Genomic DNA, 25,555 nt, shown 5'->3' on the forward strand with positions numbered 1-25,555 from the left:
TGATGTATGTCCATACCTTTACCATTAGACCCATGAATTTGATCTTCACCATTGTAGCGATCTCGCATAGTTAATTTATCCAGCTCTCCCGTGATATGATTAGTGGCGCCCGTATCAGTGTACCAATTAGTATCCACGCCATATGATCCTGTTGCCGCATTAACAGAGCGTCCAAGACCTTGAATTTTTTTATTGAACCTCTTCCAGCAGCAATATGCAGGATGACCATCCCTGCCACAAATTTGTCAGGTAATCTGCGGTTGACGGTCATTGGTGCGGCCTCCACCTTGACGTTGTTGGTAGCCTCCTGAATTATTGCCTTAATAGCCACCATAATTACCGCCATAATTGCCGCCACCTCCTTGACCATTATTGTTGCCATAGTGGTTGTTTCCACCGTGATTTTGTGTACGGCCTCCACCACCATAATTTCCGCGCCCACCACCATAACTTCCCCAACCTCCCTTATTTCGGTTTCCATAATTACCGCGGGATGCAGCATTAACGGAAGATTCACCACCATTGCCGCTGCCAGGATTTTGGCTATCAAGGCGAGACTCATACGCAAGAAACTGCGAGTAAAGATCACCAAGACTCACGGTCTGATGAGCCTTGATCAAGGCCGTCGTGGCTGCCACAAAGCCATTGTATTCGTCGTCCAAACCAGCAAGCACGTAAGAGGCAACATCATCATCATCTTGACACTTGCCGGCTGTAGCCATCTCATCGGTGAGGGACCTGATGCGATCAAAATAAGCCGCACCTGAGGAGAAATTCTCTCTCTTGGTTTGATTGAGCTGGGTACGCAGATGTACTACGCGAGCTTTGGATTGTGACCAGAACATCTCTATCACCGCCTTCCACACGGCCGCGGAGCTGGTCAAGCCGACCAATTGTGTGAGCACCTCTCTCGTCATGTTCCGGAGGAGGTAGGCGAGCACGGACTGATCTTGAGCAATCCACCGTGCATATTCAGGGTTTGGGAACGGAACTTCCTTCCCGTCCTTATCCTTCGTCAAGATTTCCTTCGCCGGTTCCGCAGCAGACCCACCAAGGTATCCCATAAGTTGGGCACCTCGGATCTCCTGCAAGACCTGATATTGCCAGATCAAGTAGTTTTTCCTCGAAAGCTTCTCAGACACGATTCCGTTGAGAGAGCCGCCCATCATCGCCATGGGCATCGAGGAGGAAGACGAAGAGAAACTCATGGCGTTTGCAGATGCGATTTAGGAAGCCTCACTTCTGATACCATGTAAAAACTGATTATGCGGCGGATACCTCAAAAAGGCCCGCGGATACCTCAAAAAGGCCCGCGTGGTTTCCTTTTATATTGGACACAGGTTACAGCGTTTCGTTGTTAGACAAGGACTTTACATATACCGACTATTACAGGAGATATAATACAATACGTTTTAACAGTGCTCACAGCCTGACCAGGCGGCGGCCACGAGTGATCAGCTCCGGCGACAGCGGCCACCACGAGCGATCAGCTCCGGCGATGGTGGCCTGCAGGCCGCCATGAGTTACCAGCGCTCGAGCAACGTCGGCTGCCATGAGGTATCAGCTCCAGCGACGTCGGCATCACACGTTCGGAGAGACTAGACATGTATTTCTGCGGTATTTTTACGATTATTTTTTACCAATAAAAGGGATAAATGTGAAGGAAAGAAAAGGAGCCGTCCGATGGTTGTGAAACGGCACGGCGCACGGATGGGCGCAAGGCCGCGCGCGCAGGCAAGCCCCGTCCCGGTTAAATATGCTGTTACTAGGTAAATGTTGCTCGAGAAATTGTGTTAATCAGAGAGATCCCAGCTTCCAATTGGTGCAATCCACAGAATCTTATCCTTTCATGCATGAAATTACTAGTTCGACAGCTGCATGTGCAAGAAACGGACCAGCGACACTGGCCTGGATCTGAAATTCTGAATTGAAACAGGAACATATAACGGACCACGGTGCAGTACGTATTGGATCTGACATCTGATAGCTAGGCCTTAAATAACTCATTATGCAGAGGCAAGTTTCAAGAAGCCAGCTAGAGGAAGCAAACACCAACCGCGCGTGCACGGTAACAGACAGCAGCTTGCCACCGACGGCCATGGTTGGTGGTCTAGAAGAAGGCGTGTCTAGCTCCGGCCACGTCGGCCCCATGCCGTTCAAGGACTTGGCCGGCGTCCAGGAGCAGGACGACGAGCAGGACATGTCCACCCCACGTGAAGACGATGAGTACGCCGGAATCATCTCCGCACTGCCGAGCGCCACCAACCGATTCAGGGGGCTGTGTCAGTACCAGGGCGCGTGGATGCTCCACCGGACCGTTGCCGGCGTGATCTCCGTTCAGCGGCGCTTCGTCCCGCGCCCCGGCGGAGGCGACGTGCTCCTGGCCAGCCCGCCCAAGTGCGGCACCACCTGGGTGAAGGCGCTGTCCTTCGCCACCATGGCACGCGCCGCGTACCCGCCCTCCGCCGGCGACCACCCGCTCCTGCGCCTCAATCCGCACGACTGCGTCCCATCGATGGAGGACCTCTTCGGCGCCGGCCGAGAGGCACAGATGGAGGTCCTGCCGTCCCCGAGGCTCATGCACACGCACATGCACCACCCCCTCCTGCCGCCCTCCCTCGCCCACAACCCCGACTGCAAAATTGTATACGTGTGCAGGGAGCCCAAGGATATGATGGTTTCCCTGTGGCATTTCACCAAGGCCATAGTGACCTCGGGAGGCCGTACGTACTCGTTCTCCGACGTCTTGGAGTGGACATGCGAGGGCAAGAGCCCCTACGGCCCCTTCTGGGACCACCTCCTCGGCTACTGGAGAGCCAGCAAAGCCACTCCTGAGAGGGTTCTCTTCTTGAAGTACGAGGAGATGCTGGCCGATCAAGTCGGCACAATCCGGGAGCTCGCACGGTTCCTCGGGGTACCGTTCACCACAGCCGAGGAGGCCGCCGGCTTGCCGTTGGACATCGCCAAGCTGTGCAGCATCGATACCATGAGAGGCCTCGATGCAAACAAGACGGGGAAGAGCTGGCAGTTCTTCAAGTTCCCCAATGAATCTTTCTTCAGGAAAGGGGTCGTGGGGGACTGGGTGAACCATATGACGCCGGAGATGGCACGCAAAGTCGACGCCATCGTCGAGGAAAAGCTCCGGGGGTCGGGACTCACCTTCACGTCCTGATTCCATCCCACTTGGCAAACTCAGGGTGGTTATATCCACTTTCTATATATATGTATCGACTTTTCTTGGTTATTTCGGTAAGCTTATGGGTGACATCAGCCTTCTCTTATGTTTGCCGTGTTGGATTTTTACTCAGTTGGAAGAGAGAAAAAATAAATAAAGAAAGAAGGTTGTCTTCTCTAAGCTAAGGGTTGATGTCTTGTGAAATAAGTGAAGGTTGTTTCCTCCATTATACCATTTGTCTTCACTTAGCAACACAATTTCCTGCTAAATTTAATTATTCTTATTTATTGCTAGGGATGAGAATAAAAGATAATGTATTGTACATTTATACTTATTATTTTCTCTACATGATGTGGGCAGGTAAGAGAATGCATCATTTTCTACCATTATACATGCCCTTATGTCTTTCTGTTGCGTTGGACCTCACTTTCTCTTTGGCATGCTGGGAGGTGTCGTCAAGGTCTCTACCACAAACATTTGAGTGAGGTCAACAATGTTTAGAGGTATCCTAGCAAAGGATCCATGTATTTTCATTAAGTATATTTGCTCGGCTGCATGAATGTTGAACTTTTTTTCATCCTTAGTGGAAAATTAATGCTTGTTAGTAAAACTGCTGAAAAGGGATATAAAACTTCTCGTAAAAATATGGGTCATGCCCTAAATGCTTGTAAACTTATTGGTTTCTGTCCTGCTGCTTGAAAACGCTAGCTATCATGCGGGGATCGCGTCCTGCGCCTCCCCGCTCGCCACACGTGCGTGAGTCATTTTCTAGAGAACCAACGTTTATATATGCCCAACCGATTTTTCCTCCATACGTTCTTCCTCACTCCGTTCTCTTCTCCCCCCACGAACACTACCTCCAGTCCTCCATCGGCCAGGCACGCGCATAACCAAATCTTCTGGCGAACGTCCTTGTTCCACACCGCCACACTCCACCACGTGGTGCTCTGCTCCTCCACCCGGCGCATGCGCCAGGTATCTCCTTTTGACCTCTCTCTCTCTCTCTCTCTCTCTCTCTCTCGCTCTCTCATGGACGACAACATGGAGGTGCAACGCCTATTCCACCAGTGACGACACTGCATACTTGGAGCATCCACTAGTCTGCCCTGCCAGCGGCCGGTGAGGTGGCATGCAATCAATGTTTGAGGAGTGTCTACTTCAAAGGGGAGGCCTGCACATAATGAGGGTGAGCGCAAGCTTGCCACGCCGCTGCCGGCCGACTATGACCAAGAGATTGACACTTTGTATCCGATGAGGGAAAGCTTGAAGCTGAGCTTGGTACTGGAAAAAGCTCACCATGAATCGAGCAATGGGTGGAAACATATAGATACAAGTGAGCAGAAGCAAGCATTATGATAAATTTTTTTGGTACCACAAAGAGGATCGACCGCCGCTACACTGTTCTTCCCACCAGGCACGCACGCACACACTTCCTGAACTTACATATATATATTGCTCGAGCTAATAACATATTTGGTCCTACAACTTGCTCATCATGTGATGATTTGGTCCTACAACTTGCAAAACCTGCTGCCAATTCCTACAACTTGCTAGTCATGTGAAATTTTGTTCCTCAGTCAAACAAAAGCTGACACGTGGCATAACCGATTTTGCAGATACACCCCTAATATTCTTAACTAGCACATAGGGACCTTGGTGCCATCTTAGATGCGGGTCCCACCTGTCAGTGTAGACAGCGAAAATAAAATTTAATGTGTGCAATGGTGAGGGATCACACTCTTGACCACGGGCTAAGCATTAGCTCACGTTTGCCACTACACCATGGATAGTATACATGATATAACTAGGAGGCTGCTCTATTATACATAGAATGGATGATTTTTCACCTTTGACGAGAAATGAAACATCTCAATTTTTTTTCCTTTGGCAACACGCGTGTTTTTTTTGGCAAAATTGTACATTACTTAATTTAAGAAAAATGATGGATGCGTGTTGTCATTTTCTCTTTATAAGATGGATAGGTGTAGTAATTTTTCATGAAAGCTTTTGTGCATCTATGCTAGTCAATTTATGAACATAGAAAAAAATTATTTCATTAAATGATACTTGGGTAGAGAGTGAAGTACAAATGCATGACCCTTTGCGGAAATTCAATTTGGCTCACGGTACATATGCTACTTCGACCTAAAAATTGTATTTGGAAGTGTCAAAGTTTTTTACGAAATATTTTACATATACATCTTCATAATATATGTTTGTTCGCCAAGTCTCATGAAAACCCAATATTTTTTATGATCTACGTACAAAAAGACCCAAGCCCAGTGGAAGTAAATGAGCTATAGAGGTTCTAACCAAAGCTACCCCTAGTTGTGAATTAACCCACTACCAATGACTAGTGAAAAGAATTTATAAGTTCACCAATGAGATGACCACGATAATGATTTTGCAGAAAATTGTGCCCTCACATGGATTTTAAGTCCATATCACTAACCCCATCTTCATCCCGCTCGGATAGCCACATTACAAAAAAAAAAGGTACGCAGGATGCTGAGGCCGGGATGTCGACTTTCCCCCAATTTTAGAAATCCTACACACTCCAACATTTAGCTAGAGAAAAATAACAATTGACACAATGCAAACAAGATACATTGCTGATATCGTCTCCAGTGTTCCACCAATTGGCACGGTTTGAAAGATCGTGTACCCGAGGTAAAAAAAAAGCAGAAAGTGATATGGGTTTGACTAACACTGACTAATTAACGAGGCTGTATTTTTTGTGAAACTCAGTGAAATAGTCATGGAGTCAACAAATTTCCCCCGCTCTACCAACACGTTTTGTCCTTGAGGTACAAATTTTGCTCAAGAAGAGGAGCCTTCATTCGGGTGGCAATTATGCCACATATTGTTGGAAAACAAAAATATCAAAAGGTGTGTGCTTGAATATGCAATACAGTATAATAAAATATCCAAAATTTCCTTATTTCTATTTTACCTCCCAAGACTATGCCTTTTAACACCCCACCTTACTAATAAGATGGAATACCAGCACCACCTTTACAACACCAGCGGAAGGACGCAAGCCCACTGCAAGAAATCTGTGAGCGCTTAAACTAAAGCGATTTTTTTTCTAGCAGCGCCGTGACCTACCAGTCAAGTTTTCGCCGTCCATTTTTTCCTTGTGATTCGCGCTACAGAGGACCGCGCGATTAAGTTTCAATTTCTGTAACTTAGTTTGTAACTTAATAGTGCGCGGGTCTGGATGCACGAATCGCGACGTTGTTTGAGCGGTTGATGTTTGACCGGTAGGCCACAACACTATTAGAATTGCATTTCCGGCTCGCTACACAAGGCTACTACAAGTTGTGAACTAATCTACCACAGAGGACTATTGAAAATAACTTCTCAATCACAAAAAATAGTGGGCATGTGCATTGAATTAATCAAGTTCTAGTTTCATGAATCACATTTGCACGTGCAACCATCTTCTAAAACCTAAAACATCAACATTACAAAAGTGAGTTCAAAGTACATAAAGAGATAGAAAACAAGCATGATATCACATAAAATTTGTGACAATCACTATTTGCGTATCATACATCACTTACCATCATCACACTAGGTGATCTAATTAATATGGCTCTAAGGCTACAGATACATACTTCTCATGTCAACCATGTTCATACATGTCATGCCAAAGGAGATTACGGTACCACCACATGATATTGTGCATTATAGAGATGGTATTATATGCTTGATACTGCATTATGACTAGTCGCATGAGTGCTGGAGATGTTAAAAAGCTAAAATGATTGCATGCTTTCTTTACAAACACCTTAGAACATAGGGCACCTGACACGTAATACATAGTTAGCACAAGACTCACAAGTCCCGTTACCCGCCTGTTACCTAGCTTGTTTTAGGTGTAGTAACCACACATCTATGTCTCTTTACCAAATGAAATATGTCGCATGCCACGCTTCCTTAAGCTCTATATAGTCAGTGCTTTCTTCACCTATGACTTTGCTCCTAGCACATCTCCTTTTTACCCAAATATGTTGTCACTATTTGGTTCGCATCTTGGTTTATCATAGGAATGTGAGGTGTCGGGAAGTTTCTAAAAGCAGTATGTCTTTCTTGGGCAACTATGTTTCCGGCAACTTGATTATGTTTCAGATGAGGGGAAGCTCGCCGTCAAGATATCGAAGAGTGGGAGCTCCCCGCCAAGCTTCACACTAGAAGAACTCACCATGAGTTGAGCAATGGGTAGAAGTGGAAACACTCATATACAACATAGTCCAAGAAAGCATTATGATAATTTTTCTTAATACCACAAATAGAATCAACTCACGCTAAATTGTTCTTCTCACCACGACATGCATGCACGCAACACACTTCCAGAAGTCATGACTAAACAGAACCAGATGTTGATGTGTCATCATCTAAAGTTCATAGCCGATCTTCATGTCGGTCTAGGTCAATCCAAGGGCCACCACCCATCCGGCACTAGAAGCTCCAACCTGGAGCCGTCCGTGATGTTGTAGTCCGCCAGCGTGAATCCGTATCCTTGCACTTCAACCAGCTGCATCCCGCCATGGAAGAGGCGCTGCTGGTCGTCGACAGCCCGATTCGGTCCTGGATCTTGGCCATGACGACGTCGTCCACCGTGTCGCTGCTCTCCACGTCCAGAGCGACACTATCGCCCTTGCCATGGACCCAGTCGACTGGGTGGACGAAGGTCTGCATCCTCTCCAAGGATCGGCCGGCGGCCAATTGATCGATGGTGTCCCGAAGCTCCTAAAAATCTTTGCCAAAGGCACGTCGATGCCTTTCTATTCTCTCTATTATATTTCTAAGAATCTCAAATTGGTTGCATATATAAATACTAGGCGACCCTAACGTAGTATGCCACGAACAAGATATAGATATATCAACCGGACAGACTCAAGCTCCTAAACTAGTCGGACACAAACACAAGCACTCACCACTATGTATCCTGGCCGGGCTGAACATGCTACGTACGGTATATGCAAGCCAACTCCAACATAAACTCCTAGGTCTTTTTTTTTGTGTATGGAAAACTTTATTCCCCAGCCGGCTGTAGCTAGAACCGGTCTGGGAGGGAACGTGAACCTTTTTTTTTATTTATTACCTCGACGTCCCTGAACTGCACCACAGCATCCACATCATCACCTCCGGCCGGCGTCTTCCTGCCGCGAGCCGCCGCCTTGACCCGAGCTCCTCCACCATCACCAGATCGGGCTCTGAGTGCTTCATCCCAATGCCCTGCTCGGGGCCTCCATCCCACGACTTTGATCCCCATGGCCGCCGCAACAGTTCCGGTGAGCATGTGTCAGTGCGATGAGAGATGCACCGGCGGATCCATCATCAACAGAGGGGAAGCTGTAGTCCATGTAAGTGTGGGTTGTGTGTGGCCATGTAACAAGGCCGGGCTGTTAGACCCATGTATTCTGGATGTAGTGACTCAATGTGTGGTCGAGGAAGATTATCGTGGAGAAAACGAACCCCCTTCGTCCTCCCAAGTCTCGTGCTCTTCCCCGTCTAAACCTCTCTTCTCCAATTGTATCATGGCGATGTGATTCTCCGTCTCGCTGGGACATCATAAGTTGGTATCTGAGGCTCTTTGGAGCAACATGTTCTAGCATGTTCGAAATGGTCCGCATGAACAGGCCGCGCACGCTCCAGCGGCACGACCCAAACGGACCGACCCATCCGTGCATCAAATTTGGGTCATCGATGCGTCAGGCCGGACAACGCGCGTTTCCTCCCGGGCGCTCCCTCCAGTGGCCAGCGCGTCCTCCGTTTGGCCACCCTGGACCCTCCCGGAATGGTTAAAACAAAGTGAATAGGTCACGCCGTTGTGGGCACTGACCTAGGAGACCGGACAACAACACAATTTCTATCCGCGACACTACCCAAACAAACAGAATCAGACTATCCAGGTCATCATTTCTGTCTGGGGCGCTATCCAAATGCGACCTATTCTGGCCTGTTCGAAATGGTCCACGCGGACAACCTCCAACATATAGTGATCGACTCCCTGTAGAAGTTGACCAAATGCCACCAAGACAACACCATAAATCTATATTCTACAAAAGTGAGGTCTTTATGAAGGGAACAATGCACAAGCGCCGTGGTTGCCCTGATCATAGATCATAGGTTTTCACTACGAAGAAAGTCTGCACTCACAAAAATAATGTTTTCAACAAGATCATTGCCAGACACAACCAATTAAGGCCAAACCTTGTGTTTTCACCCTAGAGTTTAGACCATGAACATCTCCTGTGTTGTCGTTCCTACTTACCGATGCCACCGCTCCAAGTCACGAATCACCAAACCAATTCCTCGTCACAACCAGGACTCGAATCACCATTACTACTCTTCATATCTCGGCTTCCATGTCATTCGCCGCCCCTGACTTCACCATGGAACTAAAGACATGTCCCACGATGGCAACCGACTACAGAGCTTTGCATCGCTCCCACTGAAACCAAATGGCTAGAAAATTACGGCTACGCGCGACCAAATCCCATCTTATCTGGTAATCTCTAGGCATGAGTCCTAGTGAAGTTCGCCAGTGGAGCCTTCCGAAACTCAACAATCCGGCTAGAACAATGAAAACATGCATCAATCATATCTCATATCTTCGTCTTGGCGTGACAGAGATCCTATGACCGCATCCTTTATTGAAGCCGAGCCAGGCAACCTACATGATCCGCTACTCCCAACCCTACCAATAGCCCATGGGCTAGGTCAACAACGATAAAGGTGGCGACAAAGCAGGGTATGTGTGTGACTTCTTTAGCCCCTTGGTTGTAAGTCCGGACGGTTGGCAACAGTGCCCGGCGCTGTCCTCGAAAGAGATGTTTGCGATTTTATCGCCACCTTGGCTGTTGTCTACCCTGAATTCGCAGTTAATTGACGTATGTCTTTATCGACACAATGTTCGAGTGTCGTGTTTGAAGTACGTTCATGTCGTCTCGTGGTTCCTTGTGCTAGCTAGTGTGGATGTGATCCTGTTATTTGAATTTTTGTTAGACTTGGTTTGTGTTGTATTGGTGATGTTGTAGGTTCCGCTCGGTATTCTTTTAAAAATTGAGCACTCTCTTCTTAATTAACAGACGAGGCAAAGCTTTTGCCTTCATTAAAATAAAAAATCTTTAGCCTCCCATATATACCATATCTCATCTTATGGATTCTCCCGGTCTCATGCATCTCTACTTCTATCCAATAGCATCCCATATATTGTCCTTTGTTGCTTGGCTCCTAGGCTACTCTTAGGCATGGAAGGTTTCATGAAGTTGCACATCACAAACTTTCTCAGAATGTCAACCAGATTCATTAGTGGCATACCAAAGGAGTCATGTGATTTTATTAATTACAATTTCTTAGGTACGTGTGTGAGAAAGTTATCTGCAGCCTTTCTTGATACTGAGTTTGTTAAGGAATACTACTGACATAAACATTACAGTATAAATCTTCTTGTTGGTATCTGAGACATATCCTAGATGGTTGTAAAGTAATGAGTTCTGATTCTTAAGGATGTAAAATATTTATTTGTGCTGACCAGATCCATGTGTAATATCTTAAAGTAACAACAGTGTGCTGAGATTTATGTATCTTCTTGATTCTTGTACTATCCATCAAACCAGAAGTACTTTCTCCGTTTCTAAAAAAAAGTACTTTCTCCCTTCAATGAAACTTATCTTAACTTTATTAATTTTTAGACGTATCTGGATGCTAAATAATGTCTAGATACATCTAAATTTGGATAAAATTACGATAAGTTTTGTAGGATGGAGGGAATATATGATCTATTAAGACAAAATTTAGTTTAAACTACTCCGTGTATTTATGAGCAAGATTCCGAAAAATAAAGAAATGGAATTCGTTGTGTCTAGTGGCTGGCCGAACAAAAATATCTCTCTGTCGGGTAGTTCAGCTCGCCTCACCTACGCCGCCATGGCCGCCGCCGCCGCCGTCGCCCGATGCCTCCTGCTCCGGGCATCGGCCCCAGCGCCGGCGCTAAACCCGATGGACGGCGCTAAGGCCCCTGCCTCCATCCCCACCTCACTCCATGTCCGCGCAGCCGCCCCCCGGAGCTCGGCCCGCCGTCTCCGGCCGCCGCCGCTCCGGTGCACCTCCCCGTCCTCAGACGGCTCCGCCGAGCCGAAGATCGCCGTGCTTCTCGAAGGGTCAGGCCTCTAATAATCCCGCCCCCTTTTTGCTGTTTGGCTCTTGGATTCTCACACTACTCTGCTTCGGTAGCACTCCTTGGATCCCCAAGAGCAGACATATGAGTTTGCTCTGTAAATATAGAAGGATGCAGAGGTTGCTTTGTAAATATAGAAGGATGCAGAGGTTGCTCCGTAAATGTAGAAAGATGCAGAGATTCATATGCAAATGTAGAAATATGCAGCCATTAAAAATGAATGCGGTATCTGGTTATTGTGAATGTGCTATAAGTCGATTAAAAATGCGTCATGTTTCATTCTTTGTGCAAACTAGCACAGTGGCCCTCGCAAATGTGAGGGCATCATGTGTAGTTGGTTGAAAGTGTTCAAGAAAATAAAATATGGTTTCACTGATATCATATTATTTCCTATTGTGTAACCATAAACAAAATTGTTCTTCAATTATCATAAATATCTAGGTAAGAAAATATCACGTATGCGAGTAAAATCTTTGGCGATACAATTTTTTTGGGCAAATGATTGTCATGTCACATGTTAAAACACCTATGAAAGATATTCGATTTGAAAACTGAATTATAGTTCTACATGATGTTAGATCAGTGTGCGAGGATAGTTATCATTGATTTGAAAACCACTAAATTAGGATAAAACGGTTTATCCTCCTTAATATATAGGTAGGTCACATTTGAGTATTAAGAATTATGTTGTCATAATGTTTCTTCCTATCATTTACTCACTATATGTCACAATATGCAATGTTTTAGAAACATGCGCGAGGTGAAAATTTGGCCATTATCTTTTTATATCAATATATGTTAAAGATTGCGTCAATAGTGAAATTTAGAGAAGTATGACTCTAAGTTTCCAATCTTATGCGTTAATAGTGAAATTTAGATAAGTATGACTCTAATTTTCCACACTCTTATGCGTCAATTGTTCTTTTTGCATTTTTTTCTTATGCAAAATGACTATGCGTCTTGGAAACAATAGTTCGAGAATCTAAATTAATCGTGAATTTTACTATCAAATTTGAATGGCATGTGCTCTTATTTTTATTTTGTTGAATTATGGAAAGACATACACAATAGTCGAAATACGTCTACCATACAAACCAAGAAAATTCTACCAAAATAATTCATATGAATTAAGTGTACTGTTTTTAGGTCTTCTTATTAAAAAGTAGTATTGACGCATTGTGTGGATACTAATATAAAACATATTAAGCAGGAACCTGTGGTGACTTTACCCAGTCTATGTGTATAATTAAGAAAAAAAATTATGCCGAGTAATGTTGTATCTTCATCAAATTTGAAGGTTTGATGTTCTGTGTCTCAATTAGTCGGAGTATCCTCTAGTGGAGGGACTTTTGCATCCGCAAGAGAATATGTGTTGATTCAGCATTGTGTGTATCATTTTCTCGTTTTTTAAGTGTGAGGGACGTTCTTATTCATAGGGCTATTGATGTTGTGATTTCACTAATCTTAAAACTCCATGACTCCGAACTCGGAAACCCCTCATGTGTTTTGTGGAAGTGTTGGTCCGATGGCAGTCGAAAAAACTTCAATTATGCGTACTCAATCATCGAAATAATGTATAATGTATGTGACTAATGTCATGACTTCAATAATTTTAAAATTCCACGACTCTGAACTCTTGTGGAAATTTTGTTAGTGTGTTGATCTAATTGAATTCAAATAATATTTTCATTTTTATGTGTGCTCAGTTGTAGGAACAACATACTCCCTCCATTCTCCATTACCCTCCATTCTGAGTTTTAATCAGAACCAAACTTTCTAAAATTTGACCTAATGAATAACAAAAAAAATGGCAACATCTAAATCATAAAATAAGTATTTATTGTTAGAATCATCACAAAATAATCGCCAAAACAACATACATAGTGTTATTAATGTTGCGACTTTATTAATTTTAAAATTTCACGATTCTGAACAACCTCGAGCATTTTGTTAGTGTATTGGTCAGATGGTAGTTAAATAAATTTTCCATTATATGTACCCAACTATAGAAACAGCGTACTCCGTACATTTACAATTGACATATGTTCTGGATTTTAGTCAAAATAAAACATTATAAAGTTTGAACAAATCTATAGGGAAAATATCAACATTTAAAATGTAAAATCATTATTATTAAAATATTCATAAAATATATTTATATATTATAAATATTTGTTACTATGGATATCGTCATTAAGTGCTACTTTTTTTTGTTAAAATTTACAAAATTTGACTTTGATAAAATACAAAACGTAGGGTAAGTAAAAAAACAAAGAATGTGTGTAGTGATTATTTACAATTTATAAAATAATTCTAGACTTACAACCTAATCATTAAAATTCCACGACTCCAAATTTTCGAAGGCGTTTTTTAGTATGTTGGTCTAGTGGTGGTAAAAAAAAGTTATTATTTATGTGTACCAGTTGTAGAAACAACATACTCGCTACGTTTATAATTATACTTTTTTCTTGATTTGAGTCAAAATCAAACTTTATAACATTTGAACAAATATATAGGAAATAATATCAACATCTACAATATAAAATCATTACTATTAGAATCACCATAAAATATACTATCATATTGTATATATTTGGTATCATGAATGTCGATATTTATTGCCACATCTTTTCTGAGAGTGGATTTTGTACACCCACGCATGGGTGTGGGTGTTTCCGTCACCGTTCATTGTGCTTTAAGATTCGGATAAAAAGAGGAGAGAGAAAGGAATCTTTCTATCTACCATGGTGGGCACGAATCTCGAGGAATAAATGAACGGTGATAGAAACATCCACACCCATGCGTGGGTGTACAAAAGTATTTCCACATCTTTGATCAAACTTTACAAAATTCAACTTTATTTTTTTTAAACATTCAAAATTCAACTTTATAACTAAATAAAGAACGTAGGAAAATAATAATAGAGAGAGTGTGTACTAATTATTTACAAGTTACAAAAAAAAATCTAGACTCATATCTGGCCACCACATACGGAATATTGGTTACCTGGAAGTATCACGTTCCAGGCAAAAAAAAATCCGTGATTGCGGCTCTCACGATCCAATGAAGTGTTAGTCACGTAGATAGTTGGTATTGTGAAGGCACACAACTACGTTTTCCATTTAACTTGTGAAGTATTCCATACGTATATTAAATGGACTGCTTAATTAGGAAGTCCACCACGATTTCAGCTATATCCTTAATTTCGGAGGTGCAACGTGACCATGTTAACGTAAATAGTGTCAAATGTGTTACGTAACAACTATTTTTTTTTAAATCTCAGCCATCTATTTTAGATCTAACTATCAAAATTAATTTAGATGATGTGGATTAACGTGGCGTCTCTATTAAATCTCCCGTATTTTGCTTTTAGTATATAATAGATACTAGCGATTGCCGCACAGCTTGATTCTGTTGAGGAAATGCGCTTCCTGTAAATGCTGCGCTACTCCAATAGTGGCTCTGGTTGTTATCGGTGTTAATTTGACCAGCAAGTCATGCTGTGGTTGCTTGTTTGTGGTATGGAAGGAATTAACAGTGATAGAACTGCTCTGTAAATGTTGAAAGTGGCAGGGATTCGTAGTCATCCTGTTGCTAGAAATCGGTTCCTGCATCTGGTTGTTTTGGTTTTGCTATTACGTTGATTTAGAACACATTGGTCATGTCTCATTCTTTCGCGCAAATACTGGCGGTTGCTTCGTAGCTTTATTCTGTCGAGGAGAAGTGTTTCCTGTAGGGGAACACCTATTCCAGATAGCCACAAAGGTTGTGGCATTCCAATACTGGCTTTGGCTTTTATGTGGTTCTAACTTGTTTGCGGTTACTTGATGAGTACTGTTGTCTTCGCTTTTATCCTTTTGCAATTCTATATGGTTGGTCTTTCTGGTTGACGGATCTCTGTTTCTTTCTCCCTCCAGAGTTCTTGCAGATGTCTACCGCTTCGGCAGTCGCCAAGCTTTCAATGTAGGTGCGGACAATGTAAATATACATCTTTGCTTAATGTACTTACGAATCAATGTTCCATTTGTTTGATACTTCATTTTCTCTGGCTTATGCCATGCCAACATTTAAGTGAAAAAATATGAAATAGGTAGGCAATGTGGCAGCATTAGCGTGCATTATTTGCGTATGCAGTAAGTATTCTCTATAGAATCAAACATGTAGGAGGGGGAGTTCACCATAATACAAATGTAGCATGTGTAAGTTTGTATTACCCTTATTTGCCATCTTGTGTTAACACTGTCCAATTTTTTCTTTGCTCAGCATTTCAAAATCTTGGCCTAGATGCTGGTCCGTGGGGCAAGGCGGTTGAGCCTCAGGACGGGAGCTCTCATACCGTGAGTATAAGTCTTACTCGTGGGAGGCGATTTAGCGATCCCGAGAGACACGGGAAAAATCCTGACATGTTTGAGAGATCGAGCGAGTGTTCACAGCAGCCAGACAGGATCCCAGCCACCTATACCCAGATTAGAAACCCTATCCAGCGAAACAAGAGAGAAATTTAGGACCCTGCTCCTCAAATCCAAAAATCCCCAAAAAGCTTTAGGAAACCTACGGACCAAGATTCAATCCTTTATGGCGAAATCGACGCCGGTTGCCCAAGATCAACCAACTCTGATCCCATGCCATCAGATCGCCACCCCCCATCAACGCTCAATCAAGGTGGAAGTTTCGCAGGATCCCCAATTAACGGGGCTTGATGGTGGCCCGACAATTGGATTTGAAGGGGAAATCAATTGCATTCAGAAGGAGAAAGGAAGGGATGAGAACCAAGCGCACATCACGCTGCCAATTGGTAAGTTTTTTACTGACTTTAAGAGTGAGGAAGATTTACCGGTCATTAGGCATAGCATCTGTGATCGAATTGAAAATCAAGGGATATGGGGCGAAATTTGGGAGGAGAAGATAATCACTACAGATGCGGACTATATGTGCATCACGCTGCCAGATGGAAAGATATTTCCGGAATTTATGAGCGGCGTGAATTTCTCGGTCATCAGTCAGAGCCGTTGTGGTCAAATTCAAGATCAATTGATATGGGGAGAATTTTGGGAGGAGGCGTTTGCTTCTGTTCCCTGGGATCACGCCCGCAAAATTCAAGACCCAGGAGGCCAGTCTATATATTTGGGCTTGTTTTCATTGCCTCAACCACAGAATCTCTCACCCACACCACCACTGACGCAGAAACTAGTTTCCTGGTCAAGAAACATGAATCCAATAGAGAAAGTGCAGGTGTTGGTAGCAGCTGCAGGGGAGAAGAAGATTGCGAGCACTGATATGGTGGTGTTGGCGGGCGCCGGCAGTTCATCTCTTCAGCCAGCGGCCCAGGCCGTTACCAGGACTGAAGGTGTCGCTGCTGAAGCTGCCGGTGCAGTCAAGCATTGCCGTCGCAGCGGAAAGGAGTTGCTTCAAGAGATGGGTACTGAACGTGAGAAGAAGGCCATCGTCGTCAAGCTGAACAGGGCAAGGAACACCGCTCATCCTCGCCTTATGGTCGTGGGCGTCTTCCTGTCCATGGTCATGATCACCTCGAGGCAGCTCATCGACAACATGAAGAAAATCTGGCAGATCCGTGGCCGCATCAACTCGCACCAGCTTGCTGACAGGCGCTTTGTCCTGGAGTTCTCAGAAGAAGGTGATTATAATCATGTCACCAAAGGAGGGCCATGGAGTTTCAAGGAAGATGCTGTGTTGATTAGAGCTCTCGACGAAGGAGAAGATCCTGAGGAGGTCACCTTCACCACCATGCCAATCTGGGCACAGTTCAGGGACGTACCTTTCTATCTCCTCTCTAAAGAACTAGCAAGAGACCTAGGAGGTAAAATAGGGGAGCTTTTGTTCATTGATAATGATGCTCGTGGAGACTTGTGTGATAAGATTTTGAGAGCTAGAGTTCAGTTGCCTATTCACGAAGCTATCCAGAGATGGATCCCTCTGGTCGATGAGATTAAGGATGAGAATGTTGTTGTCTCTGTTTTCTATGAGAGGCTGCCAAATTTCTGTCTTTTTTGTGGCATCATAGGTCATAAAAAGGAGGCGTGCAACATTGATGCAGAACTGAAGATCGAAAGGTATAGCCCGGACCTGGGAGTGGCTCCAACTCCCAAAGAAGACATTAGGCGCTGGTTCCTACCAGAGATCCCGGGGCAGGATAAGAAGAAAAAACATCAAGATCTCCCATGGCACTTCAGTAAGAAACATCATGTGAAGCAAGCTCATGCGCCTGACCTGCAGCAACAAGCCATCATTGCTCACGTGGCTAATGAGGTGGGAAAGCTCTCTGTTGAAGACCGTATGCCAGAATCTGAGCTGAAGAACAAGGCCATCGCCGATAACACGGCTTCACCAAGCTCCTCTACAGCCTCGTTCCATGTCCTGCTAAATGATGAAACTGTTTCTGTTCTGGCAACAGCAGAAGTGAAGCGAAAGGCAGGTACTGATATACCTCATGAGAAAGGGGGATGTGAAGAAGAAAAGAGGGAGAGTGGGGGTAATAGGGTGATGGCGAGTGTCGGAAACATTCTGGTGAAGAAAGGAACCTGGAAGAGGGTGCCAAGGAATGAAGATAAAGAACAGAACACGCTGACAACTCAGGTGCTTAACCTGAGAAACACGCGTACTCGTGAGATGCTAGAAGAGGAGGAGGCTGAGGAACTACCATGGGCAAAGAGGGCCTTCCAGGTCCCAACACTGGAAGAATGTCTAGGTGCAGATAACCTTCGTCGCATGAGAGAAGAAGAAGCTGCTGCGTTCATAGAAGGAGTTTGTGCTAGTAAAGTTATGGTAACTGAGAATCAGGAAGATGATGGGAAGGATGATACCTTGGAGGCAACCAGCCATGGGGCCGCTGGTACCCTGACAGGCGCGAAGGAGCGCGCCTGTCAGGAGCCATGACGATCCTAGGATGGAACTGTCACGGACTTGGCCAATCCGCGACAGTTCAAGAGGTCGAGCGGCTAGTGCATACTCACCGCCCAAAGCTTCTTTTCCTCTCGGAGACAAAACAGAAGAAAGAATACGTAGAAGGGCTCCGCTGGAGACTAGGATTAAAGAACGTTGTAACCTTTAGTGAGGAAGGAAAGGGAGGAGGTTTAGCTTTATTTTGGGATGAAAGCATAGATGTCGAGTTATTTAAAATGAGTAGCCGGCACATTGATGTATCAGTTGTAAACCTTCCTCAAGGAAATAAATGGAGATGCACTTTCGTGTATGGAGAACCTCGCACAAATGAAAGATACCACATGTGGAACTTGTTGAAACGTATAAAACCTCTTTTACCGGGTCCCTGGTTTATGATGGGTGACTTTAACGAGTGCATGTGGCAACAGGAACATTTCTCTTTCACAAAACGAAATGAAAGGCAAATGTTGATCTTTCGTGAAGCCCTATCCTTTTGTGCTTTACATGATCTGGGCTTCAAAGGAACACCTTGGACTTTTGATAATAAACAGTGGGGTCAGAGAAATGTGAGAGTCAGGCTGGATAGAGCTGTAGCAGATAACAAATGGCAGAAGTTGTTTCCGAATTATCAAGTTCAGCACTTAACTTCTTCGAGATCTGACCATTGCCCTGTTCTAATTAAACTTGATCCTGGTTTGGTTGAAAGAAACAATGTCCCTGTAAGAAGATATGAGTGCTATTGGGAAAGGGAAGCAAGTCTGGGAGAAGAAATCGCTGCAGCGTGGACTATGCATAAAAGACCAAATGATTTAGGAGAGGTTGCTTGCAATCTGCAAGGGGTCATGTCGACCTTGCATGATTGGAGTGGACGCACAATTGGCTCCATCTCAAACCAGTTGAAAAAGAAAAGAAAACAACTAGAGAGATTAAATGTGAGACAAGATAACTGGAGTAGGAAAGAAGCAAGGAGGATTAGTACAGAAATTAATGAGCTTTTGGAAAAAGAAGAGATCAAATGGCGTCAGAGATCTCGTGTCGCCTGGCTGAAGGAAGGAGACCAAAACACAAGCTATTTTCACCGAACAGCAACCTGGAGACAAAAGAAGAATAAAATTGAGAAGTTGTTGTTGCCAGATGGTGAAGAACTGACGGATTCAAGAGCGATGGAGACTGAAGCGACAGATTTCTTCAAGAATTTGTACACTGCAGACCAAGCTGTTCAACCTAGTATCATTACGCAATTTCTGCAAAAAAGGATTGATGACCCATCAAATAATCTGCTATGTGCCCCCTTCACAGATGATGAGATTAGCTTTGCCCTCTTCCAAATCGGACCAACAAAAGCCCCAGGGCCTGATGGTTTCCCTGCTGCCTTTTTCCAACGGAATTGGGGCACAGTTAAACAAGATATAATAAAGGCAGTGAGGACATTCTTTCAGAATGGAGTGATGCCAGAGGGTGTAAATGACACGGCTATTGTGCTAATCCCAAAAATAAAAAATCCCCTATCTCTAAAGGATTTTAGGCCAATAAGCCTATGCAACGTGATTTACAAAGTTGTCTCCAAATGCTTGGTCAATAGAATGAGGCCTCTCCTCCAGGATATCATCTCAGAAACGCAGAGTGCTTTTATACCAGGTCGTATGATAACGGATAATGCTATCATCGCCTTTGAGTGTATCCATGCTTTACAAAATGGATCAAAAAATGTTGGCAAATTCTGTGCTTACAAACTTGATCTCATGAAAGCTTACGATAGAGTTGATTGGAACTACCTGGAGGAAGCCATGAGAAAAATTGGCTTCGCGGAGCAATGGATTATTTGGGTCATGACATGTGTTAAAACAGCGAAATTTTTGGTCAGATTTAATGGAAAGTTACTGGAAAGGTTTTCGCCAACTAGAGGCCTCCGCCAGGGTGATCCTTTATCACCGTACCTCTTCCTTTTTGTTGCTGAGGGTCTGTCCGCTCTGATCCAACAACAAATTGATACTAATATGATTCAAGATCTGAAGATTTCTAGGAAAAGCCCGGGTATTTCTCATCTGTTATTCGCAGATGACAGCCTTCTCTTTTTTAGTGCAACGGCTGAGCAAGCGAAAAAAATAGATGTGGCTCTCCGTAAGTATGAGAATGGTACAGGGCAATTGTTGAGCCAATCCAAATGTTCTATCATGTATGGACATACTGTAACGGAAGAAGATGAAATGACCGTCGCCTCAATCCTTGCTGTTGATAAAATGACCCTAGATGATAAATACTTGGGCCTGCCAATTCCGGAAGGTAAAATAAAGAATGGAAAACTGAAGTCTACAAAGGACAAACTGCTGAAGAAATGCTCGGATTGGAATGAGAAATTTATGTCTAGTGCGGCAAAGGAAACACTTATCAAATCTGTTGCACAGGCGGTATCCAACTATGCTATGAGTGTGTTTAAGTTCTCGGCCGGCCTATGTGATGATCTCACACAAATCATAAGAAACTTCTGGTGGGGAGATGAGGAGGATCAAAGAAAGGTTCATTGGCTTTCCTGGGAAAAAATGACTAAACCAAAAAGTCATGGAGGTTTAGGTTTCAAAGACTTAAGGATTTTTAATCAGGCGCTATTAGCAAAGCAAGCTTGGCGGCTAATTGAGCACCCGAATAGCCTTTGTGCAAGGCTCCTAAAGGCAAAATACTACCCTTCAGGAGACATCTTGGACACGTCGTTCAGTAAGAATTCTTCACCGTGTTGGCAAGGCATCGAGCATGGTCTTGAACTGCTTAAGCAAGGCATTATTTGGCGGATACACTCCGGGACAAAAATCAGAATATGGCGTGATAATTGGCTACCAAGAGGGAACCACAAAGTTATTGGCAAAGCTAGCAAATCAAGACTTCGTTGGGTTTCCGATCTGATTGATCCGGGTACCAAAACTTGGAAGGAAGACATAGTGAGATCTTTATTTTTCCCACCAGATGCTGAGGAGATTCTTCAAATCCCCATACCTTCTAATGAGGGAGAAGATTTTGTTGCGTGGTCACAAGAAAAGAGTGGCATCTTTTCTGTTCGTAGCGCATACAGATTGGGTGCGCAACTAAAGGAAAATGGTAACCAAACCTCAAATAGTAGCTACCCTGATGGAGATAGAAAATTATGGAAGTTAATCTGGAACACTAATGTCCCTCCCAAAATAAGAGTGTTTGGATGGAAACTAGCAACTAATTCTTTGGGGGTCCAGAGACATCGGCATAGAAGGAACATGGATGTCCTTCCCACTTGTAGCATTTGTGGCATGGAGCCCGAATCTGCTCATCATGCGATGATTGTGTGCACAAAGGCAGTAGCTTTGCGGAAAAAACTCAAGGAAGCTTGGGAGCTGCCAAATGAAAACATGTTTCGGTATTCAGGACAGGATTGGGTCCTAATCTTACTTAACAGTAGTAATCCTGAGATGCGCTCAAAACTCCTTTTTATGTGGTGGAGGATATGGCATCTGCGAAACAACATCATTTTTGGAGATGGTAAATGTACTATTGTACAATCAGCTAACTTTATCCAATCGTATTTAGCCTCCTTTTTGCAGATCTCCTCAAATAACAATGATCCAGATGTTAAAGGAAAGAAACCTGTGACTCTACTGGATGATGGTGAGACCAAACGAAAGAAAGAAGCCAAAGAAATATGGAGAAAACCAGATACTGGTTGGGTAAAATTAAATGTTGATGCAAGCTTTATTGAAGAGAAGAATCTGGGAGCTTGGGGAGCTGTCCTTCGTGATAAGGACGGTGTGGTCGTCCTCAGTGCCTGGGGTGTTATCCCCTACTGTAATTCGGCAGACATAGCTGAGGCTATTGCTTGCTTGGAAGGATTAAAAGCAAGCTTGTATTATGCTGCTGGTCCGCTCATCTTGGAGTGTGACAATGCTATGGTGGTCCAAGAACTAAAGGCCAACAGGAGCAGCAAATCTGCAATATCAGGGATCGTAGGCGACATAAAGAACTTGATGTCTTTCTTCATCGATCAAAATATTTGTAAGATCAACAGGTCTGCCAATTGTGTAGCGCATAATCTAGCTAGCTTTGGTAGAAGAGAGGGAAGTGAGGGTGTGTTAAAGAATGCTGTTCCTCCATGTGTGGTTCAAGCGGTTCAAGTAGATTGTGTCGGAGTTTGTAACAAACATTTTGTTATATGAGTAATACACACCCGTTTTCAAAAAAAAAATCTTGGCCTAGATTGTGCGAATTGGACAGAGCCAATATATGCTGATTTAGTGAGGTTGGTATTCAATTATTTAACCTTGCAGGTATCATAGATTTGAATATACTCCCTTCTATTTGTTCCATTTCGTGGCTTATATGTAATTCTTATCTGCTCCTTAAACGTATGTTTGGACTTGGCTGCATCAGATATTCACTCGATACTATTTATACTTCTCATTTTCCTAAACCTTCATAGTTTATTTTAGGAAAGCTAGCGGCGACGAGGAAAGGATGGTGGTGCTATTCTTTGACAGGGTACCCTCTATTTCTTCTCCCAACTGCCTTTGTTGGTCAAATATGATTGTCTATTTATTTCTTGTGTACAACATAACTGTTATTTATGTAAGGTAGTGGTCTGAGGTTTACTATTTGCATTTTCCTATGGATGGAAACATTAGAATTAAATTCATACTCATCTTCGTCGCCTTTTCTACGTTAACGCAGATTGGCTGGCCTACATCTTTGCCAACTAGTGAGAAAGGGTCATTTACAAAAAGTGTTCTTCGTGAGAAGGTATATATATATTCTGCCAACCATTTGTTAGAAGCTTTACTTCTACACATGCACTTACAATGAACTCAATTTGATGCTTGATTTCTAATTTAATATGGTTCTTGATTCAGTTTATGAGTTCATTTTCAACATTATTAAAGGTTTCTTAGAACTGAAATATCCTTACAGTGGTTTCTTTATGCACGATTCTTCTCTTAGTTGAAAGCTTTGGAAAAGCTCTCTTCTACTGATGCCTTACCGCTGCGGCCTGGAGTTGAGAAGTATGTTTGCTGTTTCCTGTTTATATCTATTTGTTGCAAACCTTTCCAGTGTAAGAATTCCAATATAGTTTGAGCTATGATTGATGATCATCATTAATTAATTGTAAGAAGTCATGATCATAGCAGCTGGTATGATAGGTAGCTCCTTTCCATCGTACAAAATTTGCAAGAAATGTGGGTTGTTGTATAAACTGAATTTATCATTGGTATCTTGTTTTTCTGTCGTACACATATTGCATGAAGTTATCTGCAATAGGATTATGGTCATAACGTATTTAATCAGAAGTTTCTACAATAGGATTGTGGCATGCTTTAATGTCAATAAGTAATATATGTCCTTATTACAATCTTATGTATCCATTTGATCAGTTAATTGTCTCTTTTCTGTACCCTGCGTTTGCTTTATGAATGACTCTATCCTTGACTCTAAGTTGCCTGATGTTTGATATGGTGTGTGAACTTATTGAATGGTTCGTTGATGATGCACTTAGTGAGGCTGTGCCTATAGCCATATTGGCAACATATGGCAGAAATGGAGAGAAGATTTCAAGGTTTGGTTTAATTATATTTTCTCTTTTTTGTCATATTCTTTTTGGAGTGGAAAAATTCCATGTGAACATTTCCATTTCATCTCAAAATAAGACTCACACTCTGATATATGCAGCAGTGTTCTGTCAAAACATAAGTTAATGTTGTAATGATGTCCAGCAAACAATGTATATGGGTTTCTTTCCCACTGCAGATCAATAGCTGAAAAATTAGGTCCCGGGAGAACATAAAAAATAAAGATTGTTGGTAAAGAGGAGGTCGAAAGAAGCTTTTATGGGCAGCTTGTTCTTGGAGAAGGAGTCGCTTCCAGTTTGGACGAACAACTTACCAAAGAAGCACAAAAGGCTGGTGAGCATTACTAATTTGTTCATATTTAATAGGGCTAATACCATCCAAGCTTATTTCCACATGCTCTGTTGTGACAGCTTCTGCAGAGAAGCAGAGGGTAGCTGAAGAGGTTGCATCACTTCTAAAACTCAGTGTGGACATCAGCACAGCATCCAAAAGGTTATTAGTATCTGCTGATTAAGCATTATTTATTGCACTGGACATAAATATCTGGAATTCACTTCTCAATCATGATTCTCAGGTCTGAGAAGATAATAGCCACATTGCGAGCTGGGTCTGAATATGTCGGACGCGATGTGCAAAACTGCATCCTTGTCACTGGTAGCCAACCAAGTGTCATCGCAGCTGAGCGTATTGGCATGCCGTGCATAGTCCTTCGAAGCAGGTAACGATTTCACCTTCTTTATACTTAGCCAATACCGAATAAAGCTGTTATCTACGTCTCTTGTTACCTTATTTCTGTTTGCCCCTGCCAGCCTAACTGCTAGGGCAGAATTTCACTCAGCGAAGGCCGTCATGGATGGATTTGGTGACACGGACCTAACCATATCAAAGCTACTGAGTAAGAGGTGGTCTTAATGTATATGCGAACTAGGCATCGAATATTAGTTGCCTGCCATGAATCTGTAACCGACCAACAATGTGATGATTTATGTAAACCTCCTCTACCGGAAAGAGGCTATATCGAAAGCTAAGTAAGAGGTGGTCTTAATATATATGTAATCTATTCATTGAATGTGATTTGCCCGCCTTGAATCTGTAACTGGCCAACTGTGTGATGTTTTGATGTTCAAAACGAGGCTTTATGTAAAACCTAGGCTACGGAAACAAGGCTGTATCTGAATTTGAGCTCACGGCATGAAGTTATATGAAGCACCAATTGATTTGTGCTGTTTTTTACTTATATTTTACATTTAATGTTTAATTAACTAGCACAGTGGCCTGGCAAATGTGGGGGCATCATCTTTATGATGTCAAAAATGATAAATATTTATTTTTGTCGTATCCATATTTATTTTCTCTTGTTCATTCCATTAATTCAAAATTACACATAGTTGATGTGGATATATTGTGAAAGATATAATTGACATTTATTTTATGAATATATTATGCTACGAATAAACATTGACCATGTTTGGCTGCATTTTTTTGACGGAATTTTTCAGATGGTAATTTGAAGATAGGCATGCCACATTTCTCAAGCCAGTCGACACAAATATATATGTTTCTACTGATTCGGAATGTGGGCCAGAGCGTACGACAAGGTAAAATAAAAATCAATTATATTTATATTTATGTTTTGTTCTTAGTTTTATTTTGTGTGGTATAATTTTTTTATCAAATAAAAACCTAAACGTTAATTTTTTATTTATATTT

General features: G+C 43.0%; 1 protein-coding gene, 1 non-coding gene and 1 pseudogene across 2 annotated transcripts; 2 read left to right on the forward strand and 1 right to left on the reverse strand.

Moving 5' to 3' along the window:
* Window positions 1-564: 564 nt before the first annotated feature.
* Window positions 565-704, reverse strand: LOC124658535. Its single transcript, XR_006989260.1, has one exon. It is a non-coding gene; the product is annotated as a small nucleolar RNA Z247 (small nucleolar RNA).
* Window positions 705-1,981: 1,277 nt separating this feature from the next.
* Window positions 1,982-3,278, forward strand: LOC124657385 (cytosolic sulfotransferase 5-like). Its single transcript, XM_047195945.1, has one exon. The coding sequence runs from the start codon at window positions 2,009-2,011 to the stop codon at window positions 3,170-3,172; it is 1,164 nt and encodes a 387-aa protein (XP_047051901.1). The 5' UTR covers window positions 1,982-2,008; the 3' UTR covers window positions 3,173-3,278.
* Window positions 3,279-15,243: 11,965 nt separating this feature from the next.
* Window positions 15,244-25,082, forward strand: LOC124652816 (annotated as a pseudogene).
* The last annotated feature ends 473 nt before the right edge of the window (window positions 25,083-25,555 follow it).

This window comes from Lolium rigidum, chromosome 5 (genome assembly GCF_022539505.1).
Source record: "Lolium rigidum isolate FL_2022 chromosome 5, APGP_CSIRO_Lrig_0.1, whole genome shotgun sequence".
Lineage (NCBI taxonomy): Eukaryota > Viridiplantae > Streptophyta > Magnoliopsida > Poales > Poaceae > Lolium > Lolium rigidum.